The sequence below is a fragment of the Drosophila guanche genome, unplaced genomic scaffold, assembly GCF_900245975.1.
Source record: "Drosophila guanche unplaced genomic scaffold, DGUA_6, whole genome shotgun sequence".
Classification (NCBI taxonomy): domain Eukaryota; kingdom Metazoa; phylum Arthropoda; class Insecta; order Diptera; family Drosophilidae; genus Drosophila; species Drosophila guanche.
In genome coordinates this window covers 8198639-8223636 of record NW_022995745.1, presented here as the reverse complement: position 1 = coordinate 8223636, position 24998 = coordinate 8198639, and the positions used below count along the sequence as shown (strand labels likewise).

Genomic DNA, 24998 nt, shown 5'->3' with positions numbered 1-24998 from the left:
CGCTTCGTTCCAATATTACTATGGATATTACATAGTATAACAATAAATAGATCTGTTTATCTGTTTGTAGTTACTTGATTGATGGATACATAAATATGGTGTAGGTAGGTCTGGTAGGCCTAGTATTTCTCCATCTGCGACTTTCGGCTGTACTTTTTCCCGTTTTCCTATCTTACGATTGCCCTCACTTGCCCCTCTAGTTATGTTCTTTTGTTTGTTTGCTTAACGTTTAGCCTCTTCCCTACCCTCTTGCCCTCTTGCTCTCTTGTTCTGTTGTGCCCACAATATACAAATATATTCCACGAACGGAACAGTATTTACTATATCTCTGTTTAGGTATCCATAGCCTGGGTATGGTAAGCGAGTTTAATATTCATTTTTGCCTTAAAGCTGAGCAGGAAACAACTTGTGTGTGTGTGTGTGTGTGTGTGTGTTGGCATAGTTAGTGGCGGCTAATGATATGATCGTGGCTAGAGCTAAGATTTGCATTGGCGATACACATAATACATCTGACATCTACTCGTGCGAAGGGTTCTGAAAATGGATATCGGAACTGTATGGTATGGTGCGTCCTCGCACTCGTATATATTCAAATATTTAGTTTATAATTTATGCTATGCTATCCGTGCAGATGGATATATTTATGGGGTCCATTTTGGTGTTGGGATCTACCGTGAGGCAGACTGAAAGTTGCATTGGAACCTTATGGTATGTGCGGGGAATGGCTTAGTGGCTGATCCACAAATGCGACTGCAAATTAGCTCTACGCTCGATCTAGGCTCTCCTGGCTGGCGGATCACAGCCAGGGAATGCATATGGTGCGGCACACATCGCGCCTGTGGCTGTGCGGATGCGGCACCTCGCCCATATGTCCACCACCTCCGCCTCCGCCTCCGCCTCCGGCTGCGGCTGCAGCAGTTACATCGCTCTTGCCACCGCCGCCGCCGCCACCGAATTTGAAGAATGAACTCCTTCGTCAGTGTTTGCGGTGGGCCTGTGGCGAAGGGCCTGCAACGGAGCCGGAGCCAGAGCCAGAGCCAGAGCCGGAAGGGGATCCGGGCCCGGAGCCCGAGCCAGAGCCGGGGCCAGCCTCCGCCTCCGGCATGGACTGCAGCACAGCGGCGACGCTGCCATAGCTGGCGCGCTGCTGCGACTGCTGCGCTTGCTGGTGCGAGCTGGCCTGTGCCCCCGTCAGCGTGGAGGCGCGGGCCAGCCCGGTGTGCCGCTTGGGTATGACGAAGGGCGGCGGCGGCTGGGGCGTGTACTGCGGCGGCGTCGAGTTCGCCGAGGCCTGGCGCACAAAGGAGCGCGTCCCCGATTGATGCGGCGGCGGCTGCTGCTGCGCCTGCACGGATCCGCTGCGAGCGATTGCCCCCGTCCGAGGCGGTATGGCCGGTGGGGGGCCGGGCGGTGGTCCGCCCAGTCGTTGCTTGGGCGGCGGCGAGCTGATCGATGCCAGGCTCTCCGTCGACGGCTGGGAGGGCACTCGGGGCGGCAGCTGTGGCAGCTTTCCATGCGGCGTGGGACTCACAATGGTTGTGGCTGTTGCTGCGCCTGTGGCGGGCTGATTGGGAGCTGAAACTGGAACCGAAACTGGAGCTGGAACTGGAGCTGGAGCTGGAACTGGAACTGGAGCAGCAGTCACTGTGACCGAGGAGGGCATCCTGGCCTGCGGCTGGACTGTGGACATGGTGATTGTCGGCTTCTGCATCGGCACCGTATGCCTAATGGTGATGTTGCCGCCCTGCTGCTTGCCGCTGCTGCGGTTCTGGGCGGGATTAGCTGCAGTTGGTAGCTGTTGCTGCTGCTGCGACTGAGACTGCGACTGCGATTGATGCTTTTGCTTCTGCTGGGCGTGTATGTCCTGGATTTGAGGCGTGATGACAACGGGATTCTTTTTCTGGTCCTGCCCGGCCGCCACATAGGAGAAGACGCACAGCACCGAATAGCAGATCTGGTCGGACTGGCAATTGTTGTGGCGTAGCAGAGGGGATGGGTGGGTTATATTTTAGCTTTTCTTCTAGTTGATTGATTCGTGTGTGGTTCTGTGGTTCTTTGGCTTTGGTGTTTTGGTCATGAGCTGAGTGTCGATTGTGGTTCAGTGGCTGGTGGCTGGGTGGTTTCGGAGTGGCACGAAATGGTGCTTGCACGACACAACAAGGCACAAAACAAGCAAAAGGCTTCCCCTCAAACCAACCAAAAAGAAACCCCAGAATGCATGCGACTTCTGGCAAACATAAAGTTCAAACTCAAGAAAAGCCAAAGCCAGAAACAAAAGAAACAAAAATCATCCAAAATTCAACATCCCCCCATTGAACATTTGAGTTACAATTGTGTGTGTGTGTGTGTGTGTGTGTGTGTTGTAGTTGTGGCGGAGGAAGATCATACGTACAAATTATAGATAAGAGTATTTCAAATGTTTTGCTTGAATTTATTTACATCAGATTTTGTATGTGGGACTGCACAGCACATTCAAGGCACATTTTCACTTTGCTTTTCACTTTTCGCTGGATTCCACTGCCAATGAGCCCTCCTGCGGTGGATCCGTTTGACGCTGGGCCTGGGTTCCTTGTGGGTTGTCGGCAAGGGCTTTGGCTTTAGCTTTAGCTTTTGCTTTACGGGATGTTCCCTTCAGATGACAGACGTAGGCAAACTGCACGGAGGTCACGCGATGGAAGCTCAGGACTATTTCCGATGCCTTTTGTGGGGTTTTGGGTTTCAGTTTCAGTTTCAGTTTCACATTTATTCAAGAGTCGATGTGGAAGGCGGTACGTGTGTGGTGTGGTTGGTTGTGTGTGTTTCGATGATATTTTTAATGAGGTTTTTGTGGTGGTGTTTGGCATGTGTAGTTGTGGTTGTTGCAGGCATATTGTTGTTATTGTTGTAGTTGTTGTTGTTGTTGTAGATGTTGTTGTCGTTTACATAGAAATATATTCACAAAGAAAACGAATGCAAAAAGAGAAACAAAAGACGTGAATGGAAAAAGAAGGAAAAGAAAAAAAAAACAAATCTTAATATCGTATATATACAAAACGAACTGTGCAATTATTTGTTACAGTCAAACATTTCAAATTGCAATCGTCTATCGCTTTTACATACAAATTTGCACAAAATTTGCAGGATCGATTGGCTCTGATTGGCTGGCTGATGCCCAAGCAGGTTTATGTACAAACAGTCGATAAAGGAACAGAGTGCAGAGTGCAGAGTGCGGTGGTGTGATTGATGAATGGTGTGGTGAATAGTGCCTGAATGTGGGGTGTGCGCGGCAGCAATGTGGTGAATTATGGTGGGTACATTGGCGCTTACCATGCTCGACTGATACTTCCGCTGGATGAGATTGCGCGTCTTGGGATCTGAAAGGAGCAACGCAAATTGGATCAGTTTGGATGGCGGCACAGGTAGATGCCATGACGGATCGATTGGCGTGTGTATACAGTACTTACTGTACTCCTCCAGCACGAAGATGCCGCCCTTCTGGGTGAAGCACTTGCGGATGTGGTCCAGGCGCACAAAGAACTGAAATTATGGCCGGAAGAAGGCGGTTAGTTGCGCTTTTTGCTGTTTGCACATGCGAATGCGTCTCCGTCACTGAACAGAACGGAAGATTGGAACGTAACGGAAGGGAACGTAACGCAACAGAATGGAAACAAAACCGAAATTCACAACAACAAAAAAAACACTAACCGAATGCAAATAATAAGGCGGAAAACTAAAAAGCTTTCACACAAAACTTTGTTCAACAAAGAGAGACAGAGAGAGAGAGACAGAAGTAGGCAGTTATGCAGAGACAGAGAGAGAGCGAGAGAGAGAGAGGTACAGAAGATAGAGGGAGCGTATACACGTGATAAATTATAGCATTGAGGGGGGGGAGAGGGGTTTAACGTTTTTCGTTTTTCTTTCAATTGTTTCCTTTAGCGTGGTCATCAAACGTACAGCTACGCAACGAAATCAAACGTAACGTAACGAAACGGAACGGAACACAAAAGAAGGCAAATTGTAAGCGACAGGCGGAAGCAGGCGAGCAGGCAAACAAAAGCTTAACGATATCGCAAGCACATGCCGGGCGTGAGCATAGCTTTGGGTACAAATGCATTCAACTACAACTACAACTACATAATATTGCATCTATGTACAGCATGCTTCTGGTGTAGTGGCATTTAGTTAGAAGTGCATTGGAGATGGAGAAAACGGAATGCAACGGAACGAAACATAACAGAAGGGAACATAGGGGACCCGAACAGAAGGGCGATATCGACACGGGGGGAACGCAAGAGGAAATCAAACAACGGAATGTAACAAAAGCTGAGACTGAGATGCAGAGAGTGAGAGCGAGAGCGAGAGACGGAGAGAGAATGCAGCAGCAAAATTAAATAAATTTCTTGCTCATTTGTTTGGCTTTTTTTTTATGTTTTTAATTACATTTTTGTCTACATTCTTCGCTTTTACCATACATATGTAAATGTATAAATATGTATGTATGTATGTATGTATGTATGTAGGTGTGGTGTGTTCATTACGGAATTTTAATATTGTTTCTCGGTTTTTGAATATATTTTGTTTTGGTTGGGGTTCTAATTAGCACTTGTGAGATGGTCGCATACTAAGTAGTTAGATATCGTTTACGGATACGAAACGGCATACTACATAGTTATGTAAGTAGGTATATACAGAGGCATGTACGAGAGTATATACTTTGTGTGGGAGATCGAGAGAGAGAGAGAGAGAGAGAGAGAGAGAAAGTACAGTTGCTGTACAATCGGCACTAATGGAAACGGAAAATCATCTAAAACTTCACTACTGTCTGTGAGTGTGAGTGTGAGTGTGTGTGTGTTACAGTGACTTTCACGAGTATGAGTACACAAACAAAAAATCGAAACACAATTAAAAGTAAACCAAAATGTTGTTTCGTTTCTAAATGAATTTCTAGCAGGGCAGGGGAAGCGTTTGGATTTTCAGGGACTTCATCGGTTGGCATTTATGCAGCTCAACAGGAGCAAGCTGCCCGCAATCTCCCGGAGAGCTTTCACTTGGGAATAGACAGAAAAAGATTCAAGGGGCTGTGTGGGGGTGGGGGTTTAGAGATCGTTGGGTACAGTCGCTCTCACAATCCGTTAGTCGTTGTCCAGACGAGGTGTAAGGCTGGTATTTTGGGATAGGAATGCGGATGCGGAAACGGATGCTGAAGGAATGTGGTGGATAACGTAACACACATGTAACAGCATGCAGCATGTGGAATTAGCACAAAAACTTCTATTTATTGGATGCTTATTATGGAAATGAAAGTGTAACTGTAGCTGTAGCTATAGCTGGGGAAGCATGAGATCATTCAGATCATTCAGACAAGCTAAATTGTTGCTTCAAGACACTAACTTTCGAAACGGAAGCAACAAAACTGGAAAGGAAATGGACGAAGAGGCAAACGCAAGCAAAGTCTATAAGTGAGTGAGAAATAGAGACAGAACAGAGCATGATTTATAGCAAGTGTTTAAAGTTACACAGAGATGGAGATGGAGTGTATGGGAAACCGCATTGGACTGTTTCACTTTGTTGTGATTTGCTTTCTCCATTCTAATTCATAGATATTTAAGGGCTTTCTAGGATAGTTATTTTGTTGTTGTTTGTCTCTAAGGATACGATTTGGTTTTGGGTATTATTCATGTTTTGTTTTGTTAATTGGTTTTGGTTTTTGTCACTTTTGGAACTACAACTACTATTATTGATGCTCAAGTCGTTGGTATACAAACTGAACTCTCTACACAAGCAAAAACATAAATCAAAATCAATACTAAGGAACTTTTTTGTTTCTTGTCTATTGTTGGTTGCTCGCTGGTGAATTGTCTGACCCACTCTACGACCATGTGGCGGAAACTAACTGAATAGTCAACCAAACAAGCTTAACACACGATCCAATGCGTTCTGGCTTTGCTGTCCTTCGCAGGGACTCGTTTTCATCTCGAGTTGAACTCTTTGCTTTCTCTATCTCATTCATCTCAGAGTCTTTCTTCTGTCCATTCACGTGGGGAGAGCGAGCAAGACACCGACTTTGTCCGAAACTAACGGAACAGAACAGTACAGAAAATAACTGAATGGAATTGAAACTAATGCAAAACTAAACATGGAATGGAACAATACTACGAATAGGCAGTGGGAGAACTGTAATCAATGAATTTGTTTGTTTTCTATTGATTCTGAAGGCGTGATCTGTTCTGGGTTCTCCATGCGGGGTACGTTACAGTGTCTTAGTGTGTCTGTATGTGGGCAGAAAGGTGTGTGGAGTGTGGTGTGTGGGACCATATTCGAATTGGTGGTGTGGCAAGTGCTTGGCATGCGAAAGCCCAAAGACTTGGACTGGCAGTGTGTGGTCCTGGTGGGTGGAGAGTGGAGTTTGTGGTGGTGGTGGTGCCCCATGTGCGTGTGCTCTGCATATATCACTAATAACTAACTAAACGACAGCATGTACTTCTATTCTGTTGGAATGGGTGGCAAAAAAGCGAAATCAAAAGCGGTAAATCACCAAATGTTCATAACTACTTCGGCATTACTTTGGTACTCTATTCCGCATTCTAGGCCTTACAAAGAGTACGGCTCAGTATTCCGTTCAACACACAATCAAACCAACTAGCCAACCAACCAACTAATTAACCAACAGTTCAAAAATTAAGTAGGTAGAGAGTTAGAGAGAGAGAGAGAGAGAGAGAGAGAAAGTTCGAAAACAAAACGAAAAACAAGATACATGTAAATAATATACATTAGGGTGTATATATATTATTTGCGGTTTAAGGTTTAAAATTCAATATCAACTACTAATTTTTTGTTTTAACTTTATGTTTTTTTTTTTTTTTTTTTTTTTTCAACTGTTGAATGCCACATCAGAATATTTTCGTATACTTTTATTGGGTTTCTGGTTTTGTTGTTGTTGTTTGTTGTTATTACTCTTTAGTTTGGTGAGTGGGTGAAAGTGAAGGATTAAATCAAGTGTGTATTTCGAACGCAAGGAGTCCAAGTTAAAAATCATGATGACTAATGCAATAACTGAAAATATTTTGTTGTTTTTTTTTTTAATTTATTTTTTGCAAGGGTTGTAGTTAGGGTGTAGGGATCTAGGAGCTGGTGTGGTTTAGGGTGAGGGTGAGGGTGAGGGTGTGTGGGGTCTTTGGGTGACGGCGTTGTTGGGCGGTGGTGGAGCAGGGCATTTAAAGAACAATAGTTGCTTATAAATTTAAGTTCAAATATAAGAAGAAATTTGTTCATTGCAATACCTCGAAATCCTTTTTCGTATTTTCAGACATTTTTCAGATCGTATTTTCATTATAGATTCATTTGATTCGTTTTGTTTTTCAGTTTGTTTTTATCGTTATCGTTATCATTATCGTTTCGATTTTTAGAGCGATTTGTTTTTGATTTGTTTGATAAGTTTGTTTTTGCGTTTGAGAAGTAGACCAATCATTGGAATAGTTCAATTCGAATTTCAATTCACATTCAGATTCAGTTTCAGTTCAGGTCGGTTCGGTTCGGTTCGGTTCGTTTCGAGACGGAACGTGATTATTTGGTTGGTCCACAAAGGAGGGAGAGCGAGCAAATGTGCAGCGTTCCACGTTCGACAGAGAACATTAAACAAACAACAAAGAAAATTATAAAAGGAAAGTTGAGAAAACTTGTTTTGTTTTTCGTTCATAAAGATTTGTTGCTTTTGTTTTTTTTTGTTAGTTTCAATTTTTAATTTCTAATTTGCTGGCGAATCGGTTTGGGTATTTAGTTTTTGTGGTATTTTTTTGTTTTTTTTTTTTTTTGGGATAGATAGTCTAAATAGAAACGATATGAAATGTGGTTGTTGTTGTTGTTATGTTAGAGTCGTTTGCTTAGACGGAGGGGGGAGAATCTATGGGGGCTTGCTTTATCGGTTTCTGTTTTCTGTTTTTTTTTTGGGGATCATTAGAGTTCCAGAGAGATACTATAGTACATATATCATGGGTAGGACATGGATCTGCTGGTTCTTAAAATACTTTTGTTTCTGTTTTGGTTATCATACTTAAGGGGAAAGATGGACGGACGGAAATCGTCCAAACAGGAGGAGAAAAAGAGAGAACGAACGAACAGAGGAGAATCGATACGGATACAGAAATAAGAACGGAACGGAATGGCAATGGAACATAAAATGTGGCGTACGAAAGATATTGCTGAGCTTACGATAAACCAAAGAACATAAACTTGTACGAACATTTCGTGTGTTTTGCACGAAAGAAAAGATAAAGACTCATGGGAAGAGAGACAGAGCGAGATATCGAGAGAGACTTTTATATAGTATATACATATGTCGGTGTATATATAAAAAGAGAGATGGAGAGAGAGGGGGGGGGGAAGAGATCAGGAAGCACTAGCGAGATGTAAATCAAAGACGTAAGCCAATCAGCCAAAACAGAGTCGAACCAAAGATCGAAAGGAAACTGTTCTAGGAAGGATTGTACACAAGGACCATCTCAAAGGTTACCAGCTTAGAACACCTTCTGTATTCTGTATTCTGTATTCTGCATTCTGCATATTAATTTTCAGTTTTCTTTTTGTATTTTCACATTAAACATATATAAATGTTTGGATCCAAGGATGAAGTTTAACAAGGAAATAAAAAGCGAAGAAACACAACAAACTTTAGTTTATAGAAATATACCAAACAAAAATGTCGCGATGGGACACGGAAGTGGTTCGATATATACTTATTGTACAGCTAAATGATAAACAGGCACAATCAGGGCCTAATGGGAGTGGTGGCGATCACGAGGGTTGACTGATCAGCCAGTCCCAGGGCAGCTGGCAGCTGGGGGACAACGCAATACCGATGAGGAAAGAGTATTTTTTTTGCACTATTAATTATATAATATTTTTCATTTCTATGTCGATAGGTGGATTCTAGTGGAATTAGGGGGCGTGGCGGTACAGGGGTAAATGGCGGTACGCTTACGAAAGATTTACTAATCGGTGGCAGTCGTTAATCGAGTTATCGCTAATCAGAGCAATCGTTAATCGTAATCGTTAATCGTTAATAGAGACAATCATAATGATAAGGCGAATAAGAGATTATCAAAAACGGTGGGTGAGCATATATGTAACCAAACGAAGAGTAGGAGTCGAAAGAATGTCAATAGTAATCAAAAGAATAAGGAAAAATGCTTTTCTTGGTTGTTTTTCTTTTCTTTTTTTGTTATCGTTTGAATCGGTTAGATAATAAATAAAATAGAGAGTATAATGAATATAGCATTCAGTACATTCACTAGCACAATATATGGATATGATATAAGTAGATGGATTTTCTGGATATATATGGTATATATAAATATTTTGGATTTTTTTTTGGTTTTTTTTTTATTTCTTTCATGTATACTTTTACTTGATCGATAAAAGATTGGATAAGATAAGAGATTCGGTTGATTTGTTCGATTTTCTTTTGTATTTTTCTTTTGTTTTTTGGTTATATGATGACTTAGGAATAATATAATGTAAGTAGAATAAGAATATATAAGAAGGCGAGTCAAAATAAAATGCCAAAACCAAAGCCAACAAACGGAACGAAAGAGAACGGAGAGAGAGAGAGACAGAGAGCGAGACAGACAGAGTGAGAAGTAGATAGATTGTTAGAGAGAGAGAGAGAGGTAGAGAGAGAGATCAGTAAAGTAAAATACGTTAGCTTGGGGGTGGTTGGATTGGTGGGGTAGTAAGTAGTATGCGAAGTTCGGGGGTTCGGGTCTGGTTTTGCTACTGGGTCGGGTTTGGCCCAACCAACATGGAAAATGAAACACTCAAAGGAAAGGACAATCGATGGGAAATTATCCAGCTTATCCAGACATCCCCAGACAGGAGACCTCTTATGATTCAGATTCAGATTCAGATTCAGAGCTATGTCTGGCTGGTTCAATCAGTTTAGGGTTTACATTTCTGTACAGACATATTTTTGCAAAGAAAAGATCAACTGAAAACCAAACAAAATAAACAGATACAGATGTACACATACATATAAATACATGTTCTTGTGTGTGTATATGTATATATGCACATTTATATTGAGAAGGTCCTTGATTTTGATGCAGTCCTTTCTATGGAGATTGACGATACACACACACAACAGGGAAATCATCGGAAATCGAACAAAACACAAGCGAAAAAATGGTGGGGGGGAGAAACCGAAATCGAAACTAAAACTGAAACTGAAACAAAAAGAAACAGAAACAGAAACGAAAGAAAAACGTTTTGGAAATGAAACACTGAAACGAAGGCAAGTGGGGGTGGCGGGAAAATGCACGAGTATCGATATCTTGATAGATATACAGATAGAATACACCCAATATGACTGTGTACGCGGGTATGTACATACAAATATCATACCATATCATATCATATCCTGCATATGGAATTTTTACCACAGCTCCCGACTCAAGGGTTGAGATTTTGGAGCCAACCAACCCTAACGATTTTTGTGCCCAAGTCTTAGATTTAGTATTCAATGGCTTAGGGATGATCATGCTGCTTATAACCCTAACCCATTGACTGGTCATGGGCCTGGTCGTGGACACAGACAACACCATAATAACCGGTAAAAGCGTGTCCGCAGAGGTGTCTCTTTCGTATGATTCGTTTTGGTTGTGTGTGTGTGTGCGTGTGTGTGTGTGTGTGGAGAGAAAATTCTTGGGTCTTGGGGGTCTTGGGGTTGAGTCGGAGGCAGATGCTTCAGATACATAGAGCGGAGTAGTAAGCGGAGAGTTCGGATATCGGATATCTAGGGTCGGGGGCGGGTAGCTGGGTAGCTGGGTGGCTGGGTGGCTGGGTGTCTGTGTCGCGTGTGGATTCGCTGAGTAAGGAGAGAGTTCGATGTAGCCATGTGTGTGCGTTGCTGAGTGGGTGTGTGAGTGAGTGTGTTTGGTTCGAGATCGACATCGATTTCGGGCTGGAGGAGCACTTACCTTGCTGTTGGAGAATAACAAACCGACACCCTCGAGGCAGACCTGCAGCAGGCCACCCTCGCCCGTATTCATGTCCTGCACGGGAAACTCACCGCCCAGCTCGGGCACATTGGTCGGAGTTCCACCTCGCTCCATTGCATCTTTGATGCAATTGTACAGCTCCTTGCACTGTGATCAAACACTTCAGTTTAGACTCCGTCGTTTCAGACTGCAGACAACCAACCACTCACCTTTCTCGTGTAGTACTTGTGCAACTGGGTCTGGCCGCCGTTGCGCCGCCAGAGGCACAGCAGCTTGGTCTTGGGCGAGTAGGTCATGTTGACCAGCCGCTCGTACCACCAGCGCTCCACAATTGTGCCGTCCACGGAGCGCAGCACCAGGCCATCGTCGCGCACCTCCATGAAGCGCAGTGGTCCATTCACATCGGTGCCTTGGTGGACAGTGAAGCTCTGGCGATGCAGCAGCCTCGATCCCAGTGGTTTTAGGTCAATATCATTTCCATTCTGAAGGGACATTTGTTGGGGTTAACTTTTGGTATTCAATTCACTCGTTCGGAGGCTCACCAAATTATTGATTTGATCGACAACATTGTGCACCTCCTGGGAGTAGACCAGTCCAATGTGACTTTTGCCCAGCAGCCGGCGGATCTTGCGTCGAATCTCATCCTTGCCCACATTCAGCATCACAAGGATGGCCGTCAGGTTGTACAGCATTGTGGAGAGTAGACGATCCTCGTCGTGCTCGAGACGCTTCCGCTCCGATTCACTCAGCGACTTGTAGCGTTCCATCATCTCAATGGGACCCTGCATAAAGCGACAGTAAAATCGATAGGAAAATCGAACATATTCCACCGAACTCACCTGATCCATGCCAATCATGTCACGCTCCTGGCTGACAGCATCGAGGAAAGCATCTTCCCAGAACTGCATCTGGTTCCAGAGATTCAAGCGATCCTTGCCCAGCAGCCCCTCGAATAGGTACACCCGCGGACTGTCCGGCGACGGGGATGAGGAGGTGTTGATCAGATGTCCGCCCGTGTAGCGGAAGCCGGCACTAAGCGTTGACTTGCCCGACCACAGATTTCCGCTCTTCTTCGAATCCTTTGACGTTGTGGTCTGTGAAATGCACGAGAGAGATTATGTCAGTTGATTGGATGTACGTTCGCTTTTCGGGTAGTGTTGGATGTGGGCTGTGGGAGAAGAGAAATTGTCGAGGCAGCTTTCCACAGTGAGGAATGGCAAACAACCGTAAAGTCGAGGCACACCATAGACTGACTGATCTGTGATCAGATCAGATTCGGTTTAGATTCGGTTCAGAGAACGAAGCCTCATGTATTCGGATTACTTACATTTTCGTATTCGGTGTCTGAAACCGTGGACCGGCAGCTGGAGGGCATGCGCACGCTCAGACTGCCCATTGGTAGCAGATCGCTGACCACGGAGAGCGCACCCGTAGAGCCAGCAGCCTACGGATTGACATAACACACAAGATTAAGTGCGAATACACAGAACGGAGCAGAGCGGAGCGGATCGGATCGGATCGGAGTGGGACAGGTGTGGGAGCTGGGAGGCGCAAGGCAAAGCCTACTTCTACACAAGAAGTGCGATATACAAATACAGATATATAGATATAGATATATATATGTATAAGTATACAGATATATATATACATATATACTGAGTATGCGGATAAGCAAATTCTACAATAAACGATAAGATATACGGATATACGATATATACACTGAGATACACTGAGCGATGCTTTGATTTGACTTGCTTTGCAATGGATAAGTAAGCTTATGGTATGCATTGGCATTTGCTAGCTAGATATTGGCTACAAGCGCTGATTGGACTATGGCTGGATTATGTGTGGACACACAGAGGGATTGCAATTGGTGCGGCCTACTCACATCCGAATCGAACGAGGTGAGCATGTTCTTCAAGGCACTTCTCTTCTGTGACAACATGTCCTTGAACATCTCCGTTGTTGACTGGCCATCCTGGCTGTCTGCAGCCGACAGTCGTCGCGATACGGCCGATGGTGTGGCACCGGCCTGGGACGTTGGCATGCCCGCATGGTTGGTGGAGCTCTTGCGCGACTCCTGCGGCGAGGCCCACTCACTGCCCAGGCCCGAGTGCGAGCCGTTGGGGGAGCTGGGGGAGCGCAGGTTCTCGCGGCTGCCCAGGGGACTGGCAGCGTGGCTGGAGAGCAGGCTGGAGGACATGTCGCTGCCGTCGTTGATCTCCTTGCTCCAGTAGTGCGTGTGGGCCACCTCCATCAGCTGAAACACCGAGGCCATTCCACCCAGCCCAAAGTTTGCAAAGGTCGCATCCAGGCCGGAGGCAATGGCCTGCACACACTTGAGCATTCCCTTCCACACGGGCTTGGTCACACACTGAAACAGATCCGAGATCAGCAAATGCCTCGCAATAAGTCTCGCGAGATGGACTTACCACATCGTCAATGTGATCATCGGGAGCTATCTTGCGGTCCAGTGTCTTGTTCAGCTTGCTGAGCACCAGCGTCCGATAGGATTCGTCCTCCATGAGTTTCCTGAAGCGATTGAGCTTCAGCCAGCCGACACCCTCGCCGGCCAGCACCTGATTGGTCACGTCCTTGAGGAAGGCCTGATTCTCGGCATTGCTGTGCGAACGCTCCTGGTTCTGCTGCCGCGTAAGCTCCTCCTGCGTCTGCCGCGGCCCCGAGTGCTTGATCAGCGGTGTCCGCTCCACCAGACCCTTGCGGCTGGGAAACGGATCAAAGTTGATGCCCGACTTGCCCTTCCCCAAGCCAGCACTGGAAGGTCTTTGCTGCACTGCAGCCTGCTTCTGTTGATTCTCTGCAAGTGCTGTGGATCAGCCATGAGTTCTTGATGAAGATTTTTAAGCACTTACTCTTGCCCCCAAACATGCCCGAGAACATGGTGGAGGTGGAGGAGGCCAGGCCGTTGAAGTCGGTGCCGATAGATGAGAAGAAATTATTGCCACTTCCACCACTTCCGCCAACGGTACCGCCCCCGGGTATCTGCTGCAACTGCCTCTGCATCTGCATCTGCATCTGGGAACCGGGTGGCTTGGAGCCACCGCCAGTCGGCGGCATTGGGCCTCCGGTGTGCTCCTCGTTCTTGATGATGCCCTTCTTGGTGGCCGCCTCCTTGGCAGTCTTCGTAAGATCGCCCAGCGTTGATTTGCCCACATAAGTGAGATCCTCGAGGGTATTTTTGCTTACGCCAGCCGCCTGCTTGGACACCTCCAGGGCCTGCTTAGAGGCCTCGCCCGCCGCCTTCTTTGCATGCAGCGTAAACTGTGGATCATCGTATAAGAACTGGATTAGTGGAGTGCCTGCAATGCCTTTAACAATACTAAAATCTTCGAACTGCAGCACTCAATGCAATCAAAGAAAAGCTCAAGTCTCTTGCAAGTGACTCTACGTTCAGGCAGGCATCTACGATGATGGCACTACTGCGAGCTACGAGCAACGAGCAACAATCAACGAATCTAGGTAGACGGCACCACATAAAGAATGGTCTATGCGCAGTACATGGGAGTGGATGTAGGATGTAGGATGTTGGATGGAGGATGTGTGGTGGCATGTGACGTTAAGCTATGTTGCATGTCATATTTAAAGAGTAAATGATATTTGCAGCGAGTGTCTGTGTGTTACGTAAATACGTGACGAGTAGAAACCAGGGACCGTAATCACTTAATTTCTTTAGGATAATCATTAATGATAATAATTAGGTTTGGGTGGAAAAATAAAACTCAACGTTAAGGAATCGTTTCGTTTGCGTGCAACTACTTTAAATGGATGATGATGAATGCAAAAATCAAATAAATAAATAAATATTCATTATTTACGGTCCCCAGGTACCTTAAGACTATGTAGCGAGTAACATTGAACGAGTAGATGGCTATGTGTAGCGAGTATCGTGTGTTTTAGTGAATGCTTCTATCTTTCGGTGTGTTTCGTTTTCTGTGTGTTTTTGTTGACTGGGACTGGGCGGGGAGAGTACCAACCTTTTCGAAGGTATGACGCATTTTGTCGTCAAGATCTTCGTCCAGCGCATGCTACAGTACAGTACAGCAGACACATGGAACGTGCGACAGCGCCAAAGAAATCAAAACGAAAGCAAAACACAATACAAAACGGAAAAGGAAAACGAACAGAAGAGTGTACCACAGAAGGGAAAGAAAAGAAAGTAGACCAGATCAACGACCACGGGCACAACAGCACATCAAAATCAGTCCCACATTGAAGTAAGATTTGTCAGCCAGAACCGCAACCCTCAACCCGGAACACAGAACTCACCTTGTCCACGTGGGCGAGCAGTCCCTCCTGGCTGCTCTGGCGCGTCGTCTCGCGCACCAGCTCCTTGGCATGCGAGGCAAAGTTCTCGAACAGCGAACTCTGCGAGCTCTGGCGTCCGGGGCTGCTGGAACTGGAGCCCGAGCTACCGGTGCGGGCCAGGATGTTGCTGACGCTCGGCTGCTTCACGGGCGGCGTCAGAGGTGGCTGCAACGGGATGGGTTAAAGGGCGCATCAGAGGAATGAAGATTATCTCCTTACCGGTATCTTCTTCTCGGGCCGTTCCACGTCGCTGGGATGTCGCTGAAGCTTGGCACTGGCGGCTATATTCTTGCCAGCTACCATCGTGGCGCCTGTGTCCGGCTCCTGTTCGATGCTGGCCATCTTGATGGTGGCCTCTAGACGCATGGACAGTGGCGTGGCTAGCTCAAAGGCCGCCTGTCCCGGCTGTCCAGGCTGCACTTGTCCCGTTTTTGGCTGGAAGTCAAACTCCGAGTCGCGGTTGAAGCTGGGAGAGCTCAGATCCGAGCGGCTGGAAGAAGACGAGACTGGGGAGTCGGCGCGCTCCTCATCCTCCGCCTTGCTGGCAGCCGCATCGGGATACAGTCCCTCGGGATACTGCAGCTTGCTGGGTGGATGATAGACCAGAGCCGGATCCAGGTTCGAGGAGAGCGTCTGGGGCACCACATGGGGTCGATTGTAGGAGCCAAATACGTCGTGCACACTGGGCGACAGGTCCGAGGAGGCCATTTCCGAGACAAAGTCGCTGAGGGAGGAGTAGGAGGAGCTGCTGCTATCCGCCCCCTCTGAATCGGAGCCACTCTCGTCCGTGGGCTGGCACTCGAGCTGCTTCAGGGATCGCAGGGCGCCGTTCAGCGAGCTGCCATCGTCCCACACCGAGAAGCGGATGGGCGTGAGCGAGTGGGCGAACCACTTGGGCTTGTCCCCCACCTGCATGGGATCCATGACGCCCGTCTGCACACGCAGGAAGGCCACATTCGTCGGTGTCAGCGACCACTCGGCCAGGAACTCCACAGCCTGTGTCCGCGCAAACTGATTCAAGAACTGCGAGGCCCTCGGCCGCGACCTAAGGAAGCTGTTGATCTGGAAGGCGACCACAGGACGCGGATACAGACGCAGGGTACGCGTGTGCTCGGCGAAATTGGCCAGCGTGTTCTGGGCGTTGAAGAACCGCACCATGGCCACCCGCGTGGCCACGTCCACCGAGTCCACGTCCGTGCCGTACACAAATGGATTGAGGGCCGGCGAGTTCATGGGACTGGGCTGTCGGGAGCTGCCCTGGGCTGACATTGAGTTCCTTTGGCTGGCCTGGGCCGAGTGGGGTGGCGTCTGGAGTGGCAAACGCATCTGAGAGACCCTAAAGAAGCGACACAGAAGGCTTGTCAGTCGTCACTGGGGAATGGAGCTGCTGCATAAGAAGGCTTACCCGAGCAATGGCGGCTCCTGGAGGCTGTCCCTCACCGAGGGCAGAAGTTGCTGCGAGGAAACGGCCTGATTGGTGGCCGTCATAGAGGTGAGTGCCTGTGGAGGGAGTTCAAATAAACGAATTAGTTAGGCTTGGATCCCATCAATAGAGCTCTAACTCATAACTGTCTATGAGATAGGGGAAACAGGGGGTAGGGTATGGGCTAGTAGAATGCTCTTAGGGAGCTCATTTAAGGCTACTCTAGTAGAGAGAGAGATAGAGGGCTATAGAGATAGAGATAGAGGACAGGGCTGTCATGACATGCACGCAGAACACGAAGCAGTAAAGAGATGGGACGAGAGCATGTACCAGACAGATAGATAGATAGATAAATGGAAGCTTTGATTTGCTTATTTGGATCCATTGAAAGTGGAGTGTCGCACCCTGAGGATCACCCTGACAGTTTTCCATCTATGAACGAACAAACGAACGAGTCAGATGTCTCTACTACAAGATATGGAATGGCGACTGTACTTAAGGCATGCATGTTAGTTTTACAAATGTGTAGCCTAAGACATATCCTACATTTGAGTATTTTGTATATTATTTTATATATGAGTAATGCTTAGAGTATGTACACAAAAGTATATTATTGAACTGAGGAAACCAAGAAACGGAACGGAATAACGGTTAAACGATAAACGATAAACTAGAAACGATAACATTTATGTGAACGATATTTACACCAAGTCCAGCTTCATCCATTAGTAGCATTGCCTGCATAGTTGTGGGTTGTTATTTGTTGGTTGATTGATTGGAGTTGTTTTCGTTTTCGTTTTCGTTGTTGTAGTTAAAGTTGTGATATCGAGTTTAACAAGTTTCATATAACAGATAATGCAGATGAGTGTCGGAACAGTAACAGCAGAGCAGAGCAGATGCATAGCAGAGCATAGGAGGCACAGAGAGAAAGAAAGAGAGAGAGATAGATAGAGACAATAGAAGAATTATGTATGTAGATAGATGTACATGTTGTAGGGGGGAAACACATCGATAGGCGGGTGGATAAGAACGTGTATAAAAAGTGTATACAAATACGCAAAGGAAGAGAGAGACACACAAAAGAGAAAGAAAGATGGAGAGAGTGTATTATGGGGAGGGGTAGCTCTGTTAGTCTGCACACAGACAAAACATGTACACACACACATCACACACACGTCTAGATATTATAACAAATTTGAAAGCGTGAAACGATAACGATTATGAGAGCGATAACGATTACAGCCTTGAGCCTGCCACCTGGAGACCCTTGAGCACCAAAAACTCGTAACAGCTATTCGTAACAGCTCTCCGTAGTGACTGTACTTTTAAACCCACATCAAGCGTAAGGACTGAGGACTCAGTTTTGTTTTCAGTTTTCAAATGCGCATCAGGCACGCTCAGATTTTCAGTTCGTTTTACACAAGTTCTACAATTTGTGAACAGTTTATGTTCCTTAGCAGCGCCATGAACTGTCCGCACTTAAGCAAGCCACAAGCAAACGAAAATGACTGCCAAGCCAATCCGAAGCCTAATCAGCACTCCACCACTGGCGGTAGTGCATCCGATCCACGTCTCGAGCAGCTGATCGTCTATCGCGCCCTGCTCAAGCACTTGCTGCACCAAAAGATTCACTATGACTGGGAACTGCAGCTGGAGGAGCAGCGTCTGGAGCGGTTTCGGCACGAGGGTCTCAACGAGAAACGCCTGAAGGTGCAGGAGCGGGTTGTGATCAATGCTCAGGCCATGCTTCCGGGCATTGTCTTCAAGATGCGCAACGAGGTCGATAGACTGCAGCGAATGCTGGACATCCACCAGCAGCAACTGCGGCAGCTTGATCTGACGCTCTACGAACAGTGCCAGCAGCTGGTGCAAGACTCGAAGCAGAGCCTGGACGACGAGCCCTGAGACACTCGAGTAACAGCTCGATTATCAGCCAAAATTTAAATGTAAACTAAACTCAAACCTACAGCCTCAAGCCTTCGTTTGGTTCGAAGTGAAACCGCCCAAATATAGACCAAATATACACAGCTAAAAAGGATGAAGGAAGGGGCGGGCGCTCACCTGTTTCAGGTGATTCTTTAGGATGGTGCCCTCGGGCTCTGGCAGCGGGGGTATTTCCTCGTAGCCGCCGGTGGGCGGTGTCAGCTTTGTGGAGTCCAGATCCACCACCCAAATGTCATCGGGCAGCCTGGAATTGATTAATTGTTAGGAATGGTTAGGAATCAACCAATGTGGTCTGGCACTCACCTAAAGTTCTTTTTGTACACCAGAAAGGAGGCCGGCACTCCGATGACAAAGGGTGTGGGGGCCAGCAGCAGCTGCTCGGCACAGCTGAGGCAGGTGGGCAGCAGTGGAATGACCGGGAACATGTACTCCAGCGGATAGAGCATCGTCACAAAAGCCATCACCGACATGGAGAGGGCATTGTAGTCGCGCGACTGAAAGAGCACCTTGTTCTCCTGCATGATGAGAGTCCACACCTTCAGGCAGGTCTCCACGCCGAGCAGTTCCAGTGGCAGATGCAGCGGAAAGTCCACCAGCGAGAAGCGTGTGTGATCGGGCAGCGCAAACAGCAGGGGCTCATGCACCGTCGGCGACAGCACCTCCACCTGGGAATGGAGCAAAAATTAATTATTAAATCCATGCAGGGGAGTGCTTTCCCGCTGGGCTGACGTACCTCCACACGCGTCGATCCTGGCACTGGGACCGGGGTGGAGAGAAGGCGCAGTATCCAGGTCTCGATCTCGCGTACATCATGCAAAACGATTGAGGGCGTCGCATCGCTGACATGACCCGTCAGCACCGTCCACACATTGTCCCGATTGAGCTTCTGTGAGGCGCCCACGCGCTTCGGGGAGGAGGACTCGTTACAGGCATCGATCAGCTTCTTGAGAATGAACAGGCACTCGCGGAAGGTCGTGAAGAACGGATGGTGCGAGATGATGCACAGCGAGGTGAGCGATTGATTGCGCAGCTTGGTCCGCTTGCGGGAGGCTCGCGGCGACGGCGAATGGCTGCCACCGGACTCCGAGTCCGCCGAGGGGGCCATCAGGCCGAGCTTTGGCACCGATGTGGGCGGCGGTGCCTGTTGGTGCTGCTGCTGCTGCTGCTGGTGGTGATGGTGGTGCTGCTGGTGGAGTCGCTGCTGGTCAGAGTCCCGACGCGAGGTGAGTTCACGATCCGAGTCGCTGGGCGCTACGTTACTTCTGTAGTCGCTAGAAGTAGTTAAGAGGCCGTAACTATTATGGAAGTGATTTGAAATCTATTAGACTGAGAAGGAAGCTGACAATCGACAATCCCTGGCGCGGTTCACACACACACACCCAGCGCCAAGCACACAACACTTGCCTGCTGAACGCCGAGTCCGAGCTGCGCTCCATGCTCTTGCGCCACGATTCGCGCCGGAAGGCGGAGGAGCGTCGTCCGCCCCGTCCGCTGCCAGCTCCGCCCGGTCCGCCGTTTCCCGATCCACCAGCTGCATGGCCGCCGCTGCCCTGCCGCTCGTTGGCAGCCGCCGCTGATCCCGCCACAGTGCTGGGCCGCTCAATGGGCCGATAGAAGTTCACGCAGATGCCGTAGCGCGTCTTGCCCGAGTCCTTGTCCGTCAGTGCGAACACGAACGAGGTCATGTCCCGGATGGCCGAGCCCGTGCGGCGCGGACCCACGCTGGTGCAGCCCTCCGGCTGGCAGAAGTAAACCATGTCCAGGGGCAGGGGAAAGTCCGCATGGTCCGAGGGCGGATAGCGTCGTAGCAAGTCGGGCACCTGCAACTCGCAATTCAATTATATTAGCGACTCGATTCACTTGGGGAACGCAATGCCACCAGCAACCAGCAACCAGCAACCAGCTTACCTGCACCGGCGGCGCCTTGAAGCCCTGCAGTCCCTTGGGCATGGGCGGCGTTGTGTGTGCACCCACAATGGCCATGTAGTCGACCAGGCGGGGGCACAGTGAAGCTCGCTGCTGGTCCGACATCCTCGCTCCTGCAAAGTACCAAAAGGTTACAGCGCCACAGACTCCATTAAAATGCTCATAAAAGTAAAAGTGCTGCTAGGAAACGGCTGACGCGACGCCACTCAAACTAAGGCCACGACTACATTGCCAGCACAGCGAGGGGAAACCTTGAGAGGGCCACAAGCCATTAAAATAGAGAGCAAATTAATACGCATGCTGCAATTGTGATGTAATTAATTGCATGCCATTCCGGGATTAGAATGTGAGCCGAGCATGCCCAACCTTCCGCTGACCTCCACTGGCACCATTCTGTGTCCATGTGCTCCAAGGACGATGGGTCATACAATTTTTGATTCATTAAGCATTGAACTATATGCTTTCTACATTTGTATTGATATTTGTAGGTAATCCTGCTGGTGACTGCTTCAACAACAGTTCGGCATGGACAAACTATTTGCAACGCTCCAATCTGTGTCGATTTTGTAGCTTAAGCCTGGCCAATCAATCATTGTGGCATTGAGGACATTGATTGATGAGAACCGAAGATACTACTGCGAATGCCTCAGGTAAGTTCCAGGCTTTTAGCTTCCAAATCATTCCGCGAAAGTGCCCAAAAGTTCCCACTGACAACAAGTCGATCAATTTGTCTCACTCTTGACCGAAAGCTCTCAACTTGAAAGGAATTTTAACGGAATATTCATGACATATGTATCTTGAGTTGAGGTAAAATGTTACAAATTCATGCAGCTTCAGAGAAGGAGAATTCAACATTGAACAAGCTGACAATACAAAATATTTGCCAACTATGGGATCATCCTTTCATGTTGCACTCTTCAAGACTCTTTGGTGCTTTTCTTTGCTATCCGATTAAATGATTTCACCATTCCTTAAAGCAAATATGAGATGAAGAAAAAACTCCCTGACTCCGCCAAGGATGCTCCGTCCATGGCTTAGGTTCAGTCAAGTCAAGTCAAGTCAGTGGCCTGCTCTTTGTTGGCTGATGACCTTGCCGCAGGCGCAACGAAATGATGAGGCTGACAGAATGTGTAGGATGGGGTACCGAAGGACGCCTGGAAGACTGTCGTGCAGCAAACAAAGCGGATTCGGGACTCAGCTGGGGGAAAATTGAATGTCAAAGCTGAAATAGTTTAAAGCCTCGAATCACAAATTGCAAAATCCCATTGACGTCAGTCGAGTGGGAGTGGCAATGGCTAGAGGAATGGCAATGGCAATGGGTCTTGGGTTTGGGTTTGGGTGTGAGTTTGGGGCAGCGGAATGCAAGGGAAAACACCCCAGCAAGTGCCGAGTGAAACTTTTCCTCAAGGCCACCAGCGCCGCGCCAACAAAACGTGGGGAAAGCAGCAAGCAGCAAGCAGCAAAAAGAGAGAGCAAAACGCGAACCAAAGTCAAAATCAACATCAACATCCAACATCATCAGCGCATTCATCACACGAATGACACGCCGCCAAGGGTGGTAGAGGGGGACACCAATGGAGCGTGCTTGCAGCTGACAAGCTTCATTATGCTGGAAGGAGGTGCCGCAACCTCCTTCTGGTCAACCAGCGAACACACACACACATAGAGACCCGGCCCGATCCGGACTGGACTCCCACACAACAGCCACACACAATGGCTACAACATGTCAGGGTGAATCATGTCAAGGCTGCAGCCTAGCAGCAGTTACTGCAGTGCCACCCCTACCCGCAGCAACCCACAAGTAGGGCTATTTTTCTAGCAAATAACAACATCCGAGGGAGTCCACTTAAAGGACCTCAGCCGCAGGACCGCAGACTCCGCACGCGGACCCCCCATCTGCCTCACGCGCGCGATATGACATCAGCATGGATGGGATATGGATGTCGTTCGCTCACACTCTCCGTCCGTTCGCGTGGGTCGGGGTTAAAAATAGCAAACAGAATGCCAGAAACTGTCATTAACCGAAAACCGAACAAAAAAACTGTCAACGCCGTGGAGCAGCGTACGCGTTGGATACGCGTGAATTGTATTATGAAATCATCCTTGGAAGTGGAGAGATGTGACGCTTGGACAGCTTGGACTGTGCTCTGCTTGGGGAGTGGGATATACTCGAACCAATCACTTGAATCGATCTGAGATCAAGTAGGAGCATAGCTAACAGGACACTGTTCCTCTTGAAGCTGATTAGAGTCTTGAATTCATCACCAATGCAACCAGGAAACATGCAACCAAGCCTTTTCATTGGTTACCAACAAGCAATGCCCCACAAAGAAATCGTGCAAGTGACCAGGAAACGGCAAGTAAGGAACTTCTTTTAGCTAAGGCTTCTGTTACAGCTGCAGAACTGGTTGAATGGCGCCTTTTGCACGTAACAATCAAACTGAATTGAAGGGAAGGCAACACAAAATGCCACAAATGATTCCACAACAAAAAGCTCGCAAAGAACGCAGTGTGCAGCACCATTCAGCATTCATGGCAAATGGATGGAGATGGTGCGAGTGTGCCACAAGTGAGAGAATTGTGTGAGGCAACCCAAGGAAACGCAGCAGCCACAGGGATCTCTCAGTCTTATGCGTGTGCAATGGAATTTCTGGCCTGAATTAAGTACGTGCGACATTGGGAAAGGGGCACGGGAAGGGGAGCGAGGCTGGGAGCAGGCAGCACTCTCCTGTCACCACTCAGGCCACTTAGCGTAGAGGGGAAAGGTGGGCAAGCTCTTCCGTGGACGTCCATGGACTGGCAGTCTCTGTCTGTCACTCTGTCTGCTTTGCTTAGCAATTTCCATTTGTGCCATAGCTCCCATTCCGTTCCGTTTCGGTCTGCATGTGGTGTGAATGACTTGTTGTTGCCCCCCTCCCACCCCAAATGCACGTTCCTGCCGACCTGGTGGTGGTATCATAAAATCAATAAAGGGCTCGGCAGTTGCATTCCCTAGTGCCCACCTGGCCACGGGAGTCCATCCAGCCACATCATCAACCATCAACCATCAACCATCATCAAAATTGCACACTTAGTAGTCAGGCCCGACTATCATCAAGGCCACAAAAGGTTGGTCTTATCAGTAGACCACCCCACCATGGCCCACACACAGCCACACACACTCATCTACTCCCACATACGCATTCCTATTGTAGGGAGCAAGCAATATGCCAAGTTAAAATTCCTGGGGATATCAGCGGGGCTCTGGAAGCTCCCGTATAAATTTCTACTGCGCTCCAAGCTATGCTACGAAAATGTCGGCCCCAAAAATGTATATGCGCAGAATGGAAATACATACATACACACACACACACAAGCGTATATGTCTGTGTGTGTGTGTGTGGAAAGAGGATGGTAAAATAAGAATGTGGATTCTGGTTGGCGAAGGGGAGCCGCAGGGTGGGAGTACAAGGCTAAGCAGCAGCACTGACACACACACACACACATACTAACGAACAAATTTGTACGCTCTTGCGTACGCAACAAGGTCACTGGAAAATCGTTAAGCACAAAAAAATATATGTACACACATACACGCACTCCATCATACATACAACAAAACAGCAGCAAAAGCAAATCAGAAGAGCTAGAGCACAGAAAAAGCAGCTCAGAGCAACGCAGCACCAACAAAAATAACGTTTCTTGTTGTATACACACGTTCATACATACATATGTACGTAAGTACATACACAATGCTGCGGCAAGCCTGAGCGAGGGTTTGTACATATGTATGCGTATGAAATTCCATAACTTACCTCTTTCTTTTATTCACTAATTATTGTGTTTCTCAACTTTTAATTATTGCAAATGTGCGACGATTTGTTGCTGTTGCATTCTGTTTACATCGCGAGTTGGCAGCACTGATCAGGCAGCCGAACAGCAACTGCAGCAATAGCAACAAAATTTGTAGAGTGGCGTAGCACTTGAAGAATTAACTTTCTGCCATGTACGGTTATCACTGAACAGCAAAAAAAGAATGCAAAGCAGTTGAACAATTTGAAGTAACTGTTCTTTTTCTCTCAGTTTTTCCTTTTGCCCTCTCTTCGCACGTAGCTGGTGCAGAGCGGTGAATTCAGCTTTGTGTGTGTGCTGACTGCGCGCTGGTCGTGGTGTGACTGACAATCCGGAAAGGACGCCAGCGCCAACCAACCGAACCAACCACCCCCTCACCAGCACCCCGCCGCCAGCGCTTGTGGGTTTGTGTTGGGATGGCCATTTCCCCCACGTCGCATGTTGAAATTTCTATACTGCTGGCCTGTCGGCTGGAAAGTGTGCACGAGTGTGCGGGTACGCAGCACATCCATTGCCATTTCCACGCCGCACTTGTTGGATTCTCGGTGAATTCCAACCCGCGCATGTGCGTTGCTGT

At 47.8% G+C, this 24998-nt stretch overlaps 2 protein-coding genes across 15 annotated transcripts; one reads left to right on the top strand and one right to left on the bottom strand.

The window, feature by feature from the left end:
- Positions 1-376: 376 nt before the first annotated feature.
- LOC117580808 (MAP kinase-activating death domain protein) lies at positions 377-24749 on the bottom strand. Of its 14 annotated transcripts, none has more exons than XM_034267511.1 (23): positions 24385-24749; positions 20572-20702; positions 20068-20483; positions 19397-19958; positions 18967-19328; positions 18781-18907; positions 17425-17457; positions 16702-16796; positions 15516-16632; positions 15258-15461; positions 14966-15016; positions 13844-14252; positions 13403-13788; positions 12859-13344; positions 12298-12414; positions 11810-12064; positions 11513-11752; positions 11180-11452; positions 10950-11117; positions 7260-7268; positions 3444-3516; positions 3307-3353; positions 377-1963 (listed from the first exon to the last, which is right to left on the bottom strand). In XM_034267511.1, the coding sequence occupies exons 2-23, from the start codon at positions 20692-20694 to the stop codon at positions 977-979; spliced, it is 6540 nt and encodes a 2179-aa protein (XP_034123402.1). In that variant the 5' UTR covers positions 20695-20702; positions 24385-24749; the 3' UTR covers positions 377-976. The 14 variants fall into 14 exon arrangements, with proteins under 14 accessions (XP_034123402.1, XP_034123401.1, XP_034123404.1 ...); XM_034267510.1 differs by having other exon boundaries at positions 20572-20699; XM_034267513.1 differs by having other exon boundaries at positions 19397-19934; positions 20572-20699.
- Positions 18114-18752, top strand: LOC117580810 (tubulin-specific chaperone A). Its single transcript, XM_034267525.1, has one exon. The coding sequence runs from the start codon at positions 18166-18168 to the stop codon at positions 18622-18624; it is 459 nt and encodes a 152-aa protein (XP_034123416.1). The 5' UTR covers positions 18114-18165; the 3' UTR covers positions 18625-18752.
- Positions 24750-24998: the final 249 nt, after the last annotated feature.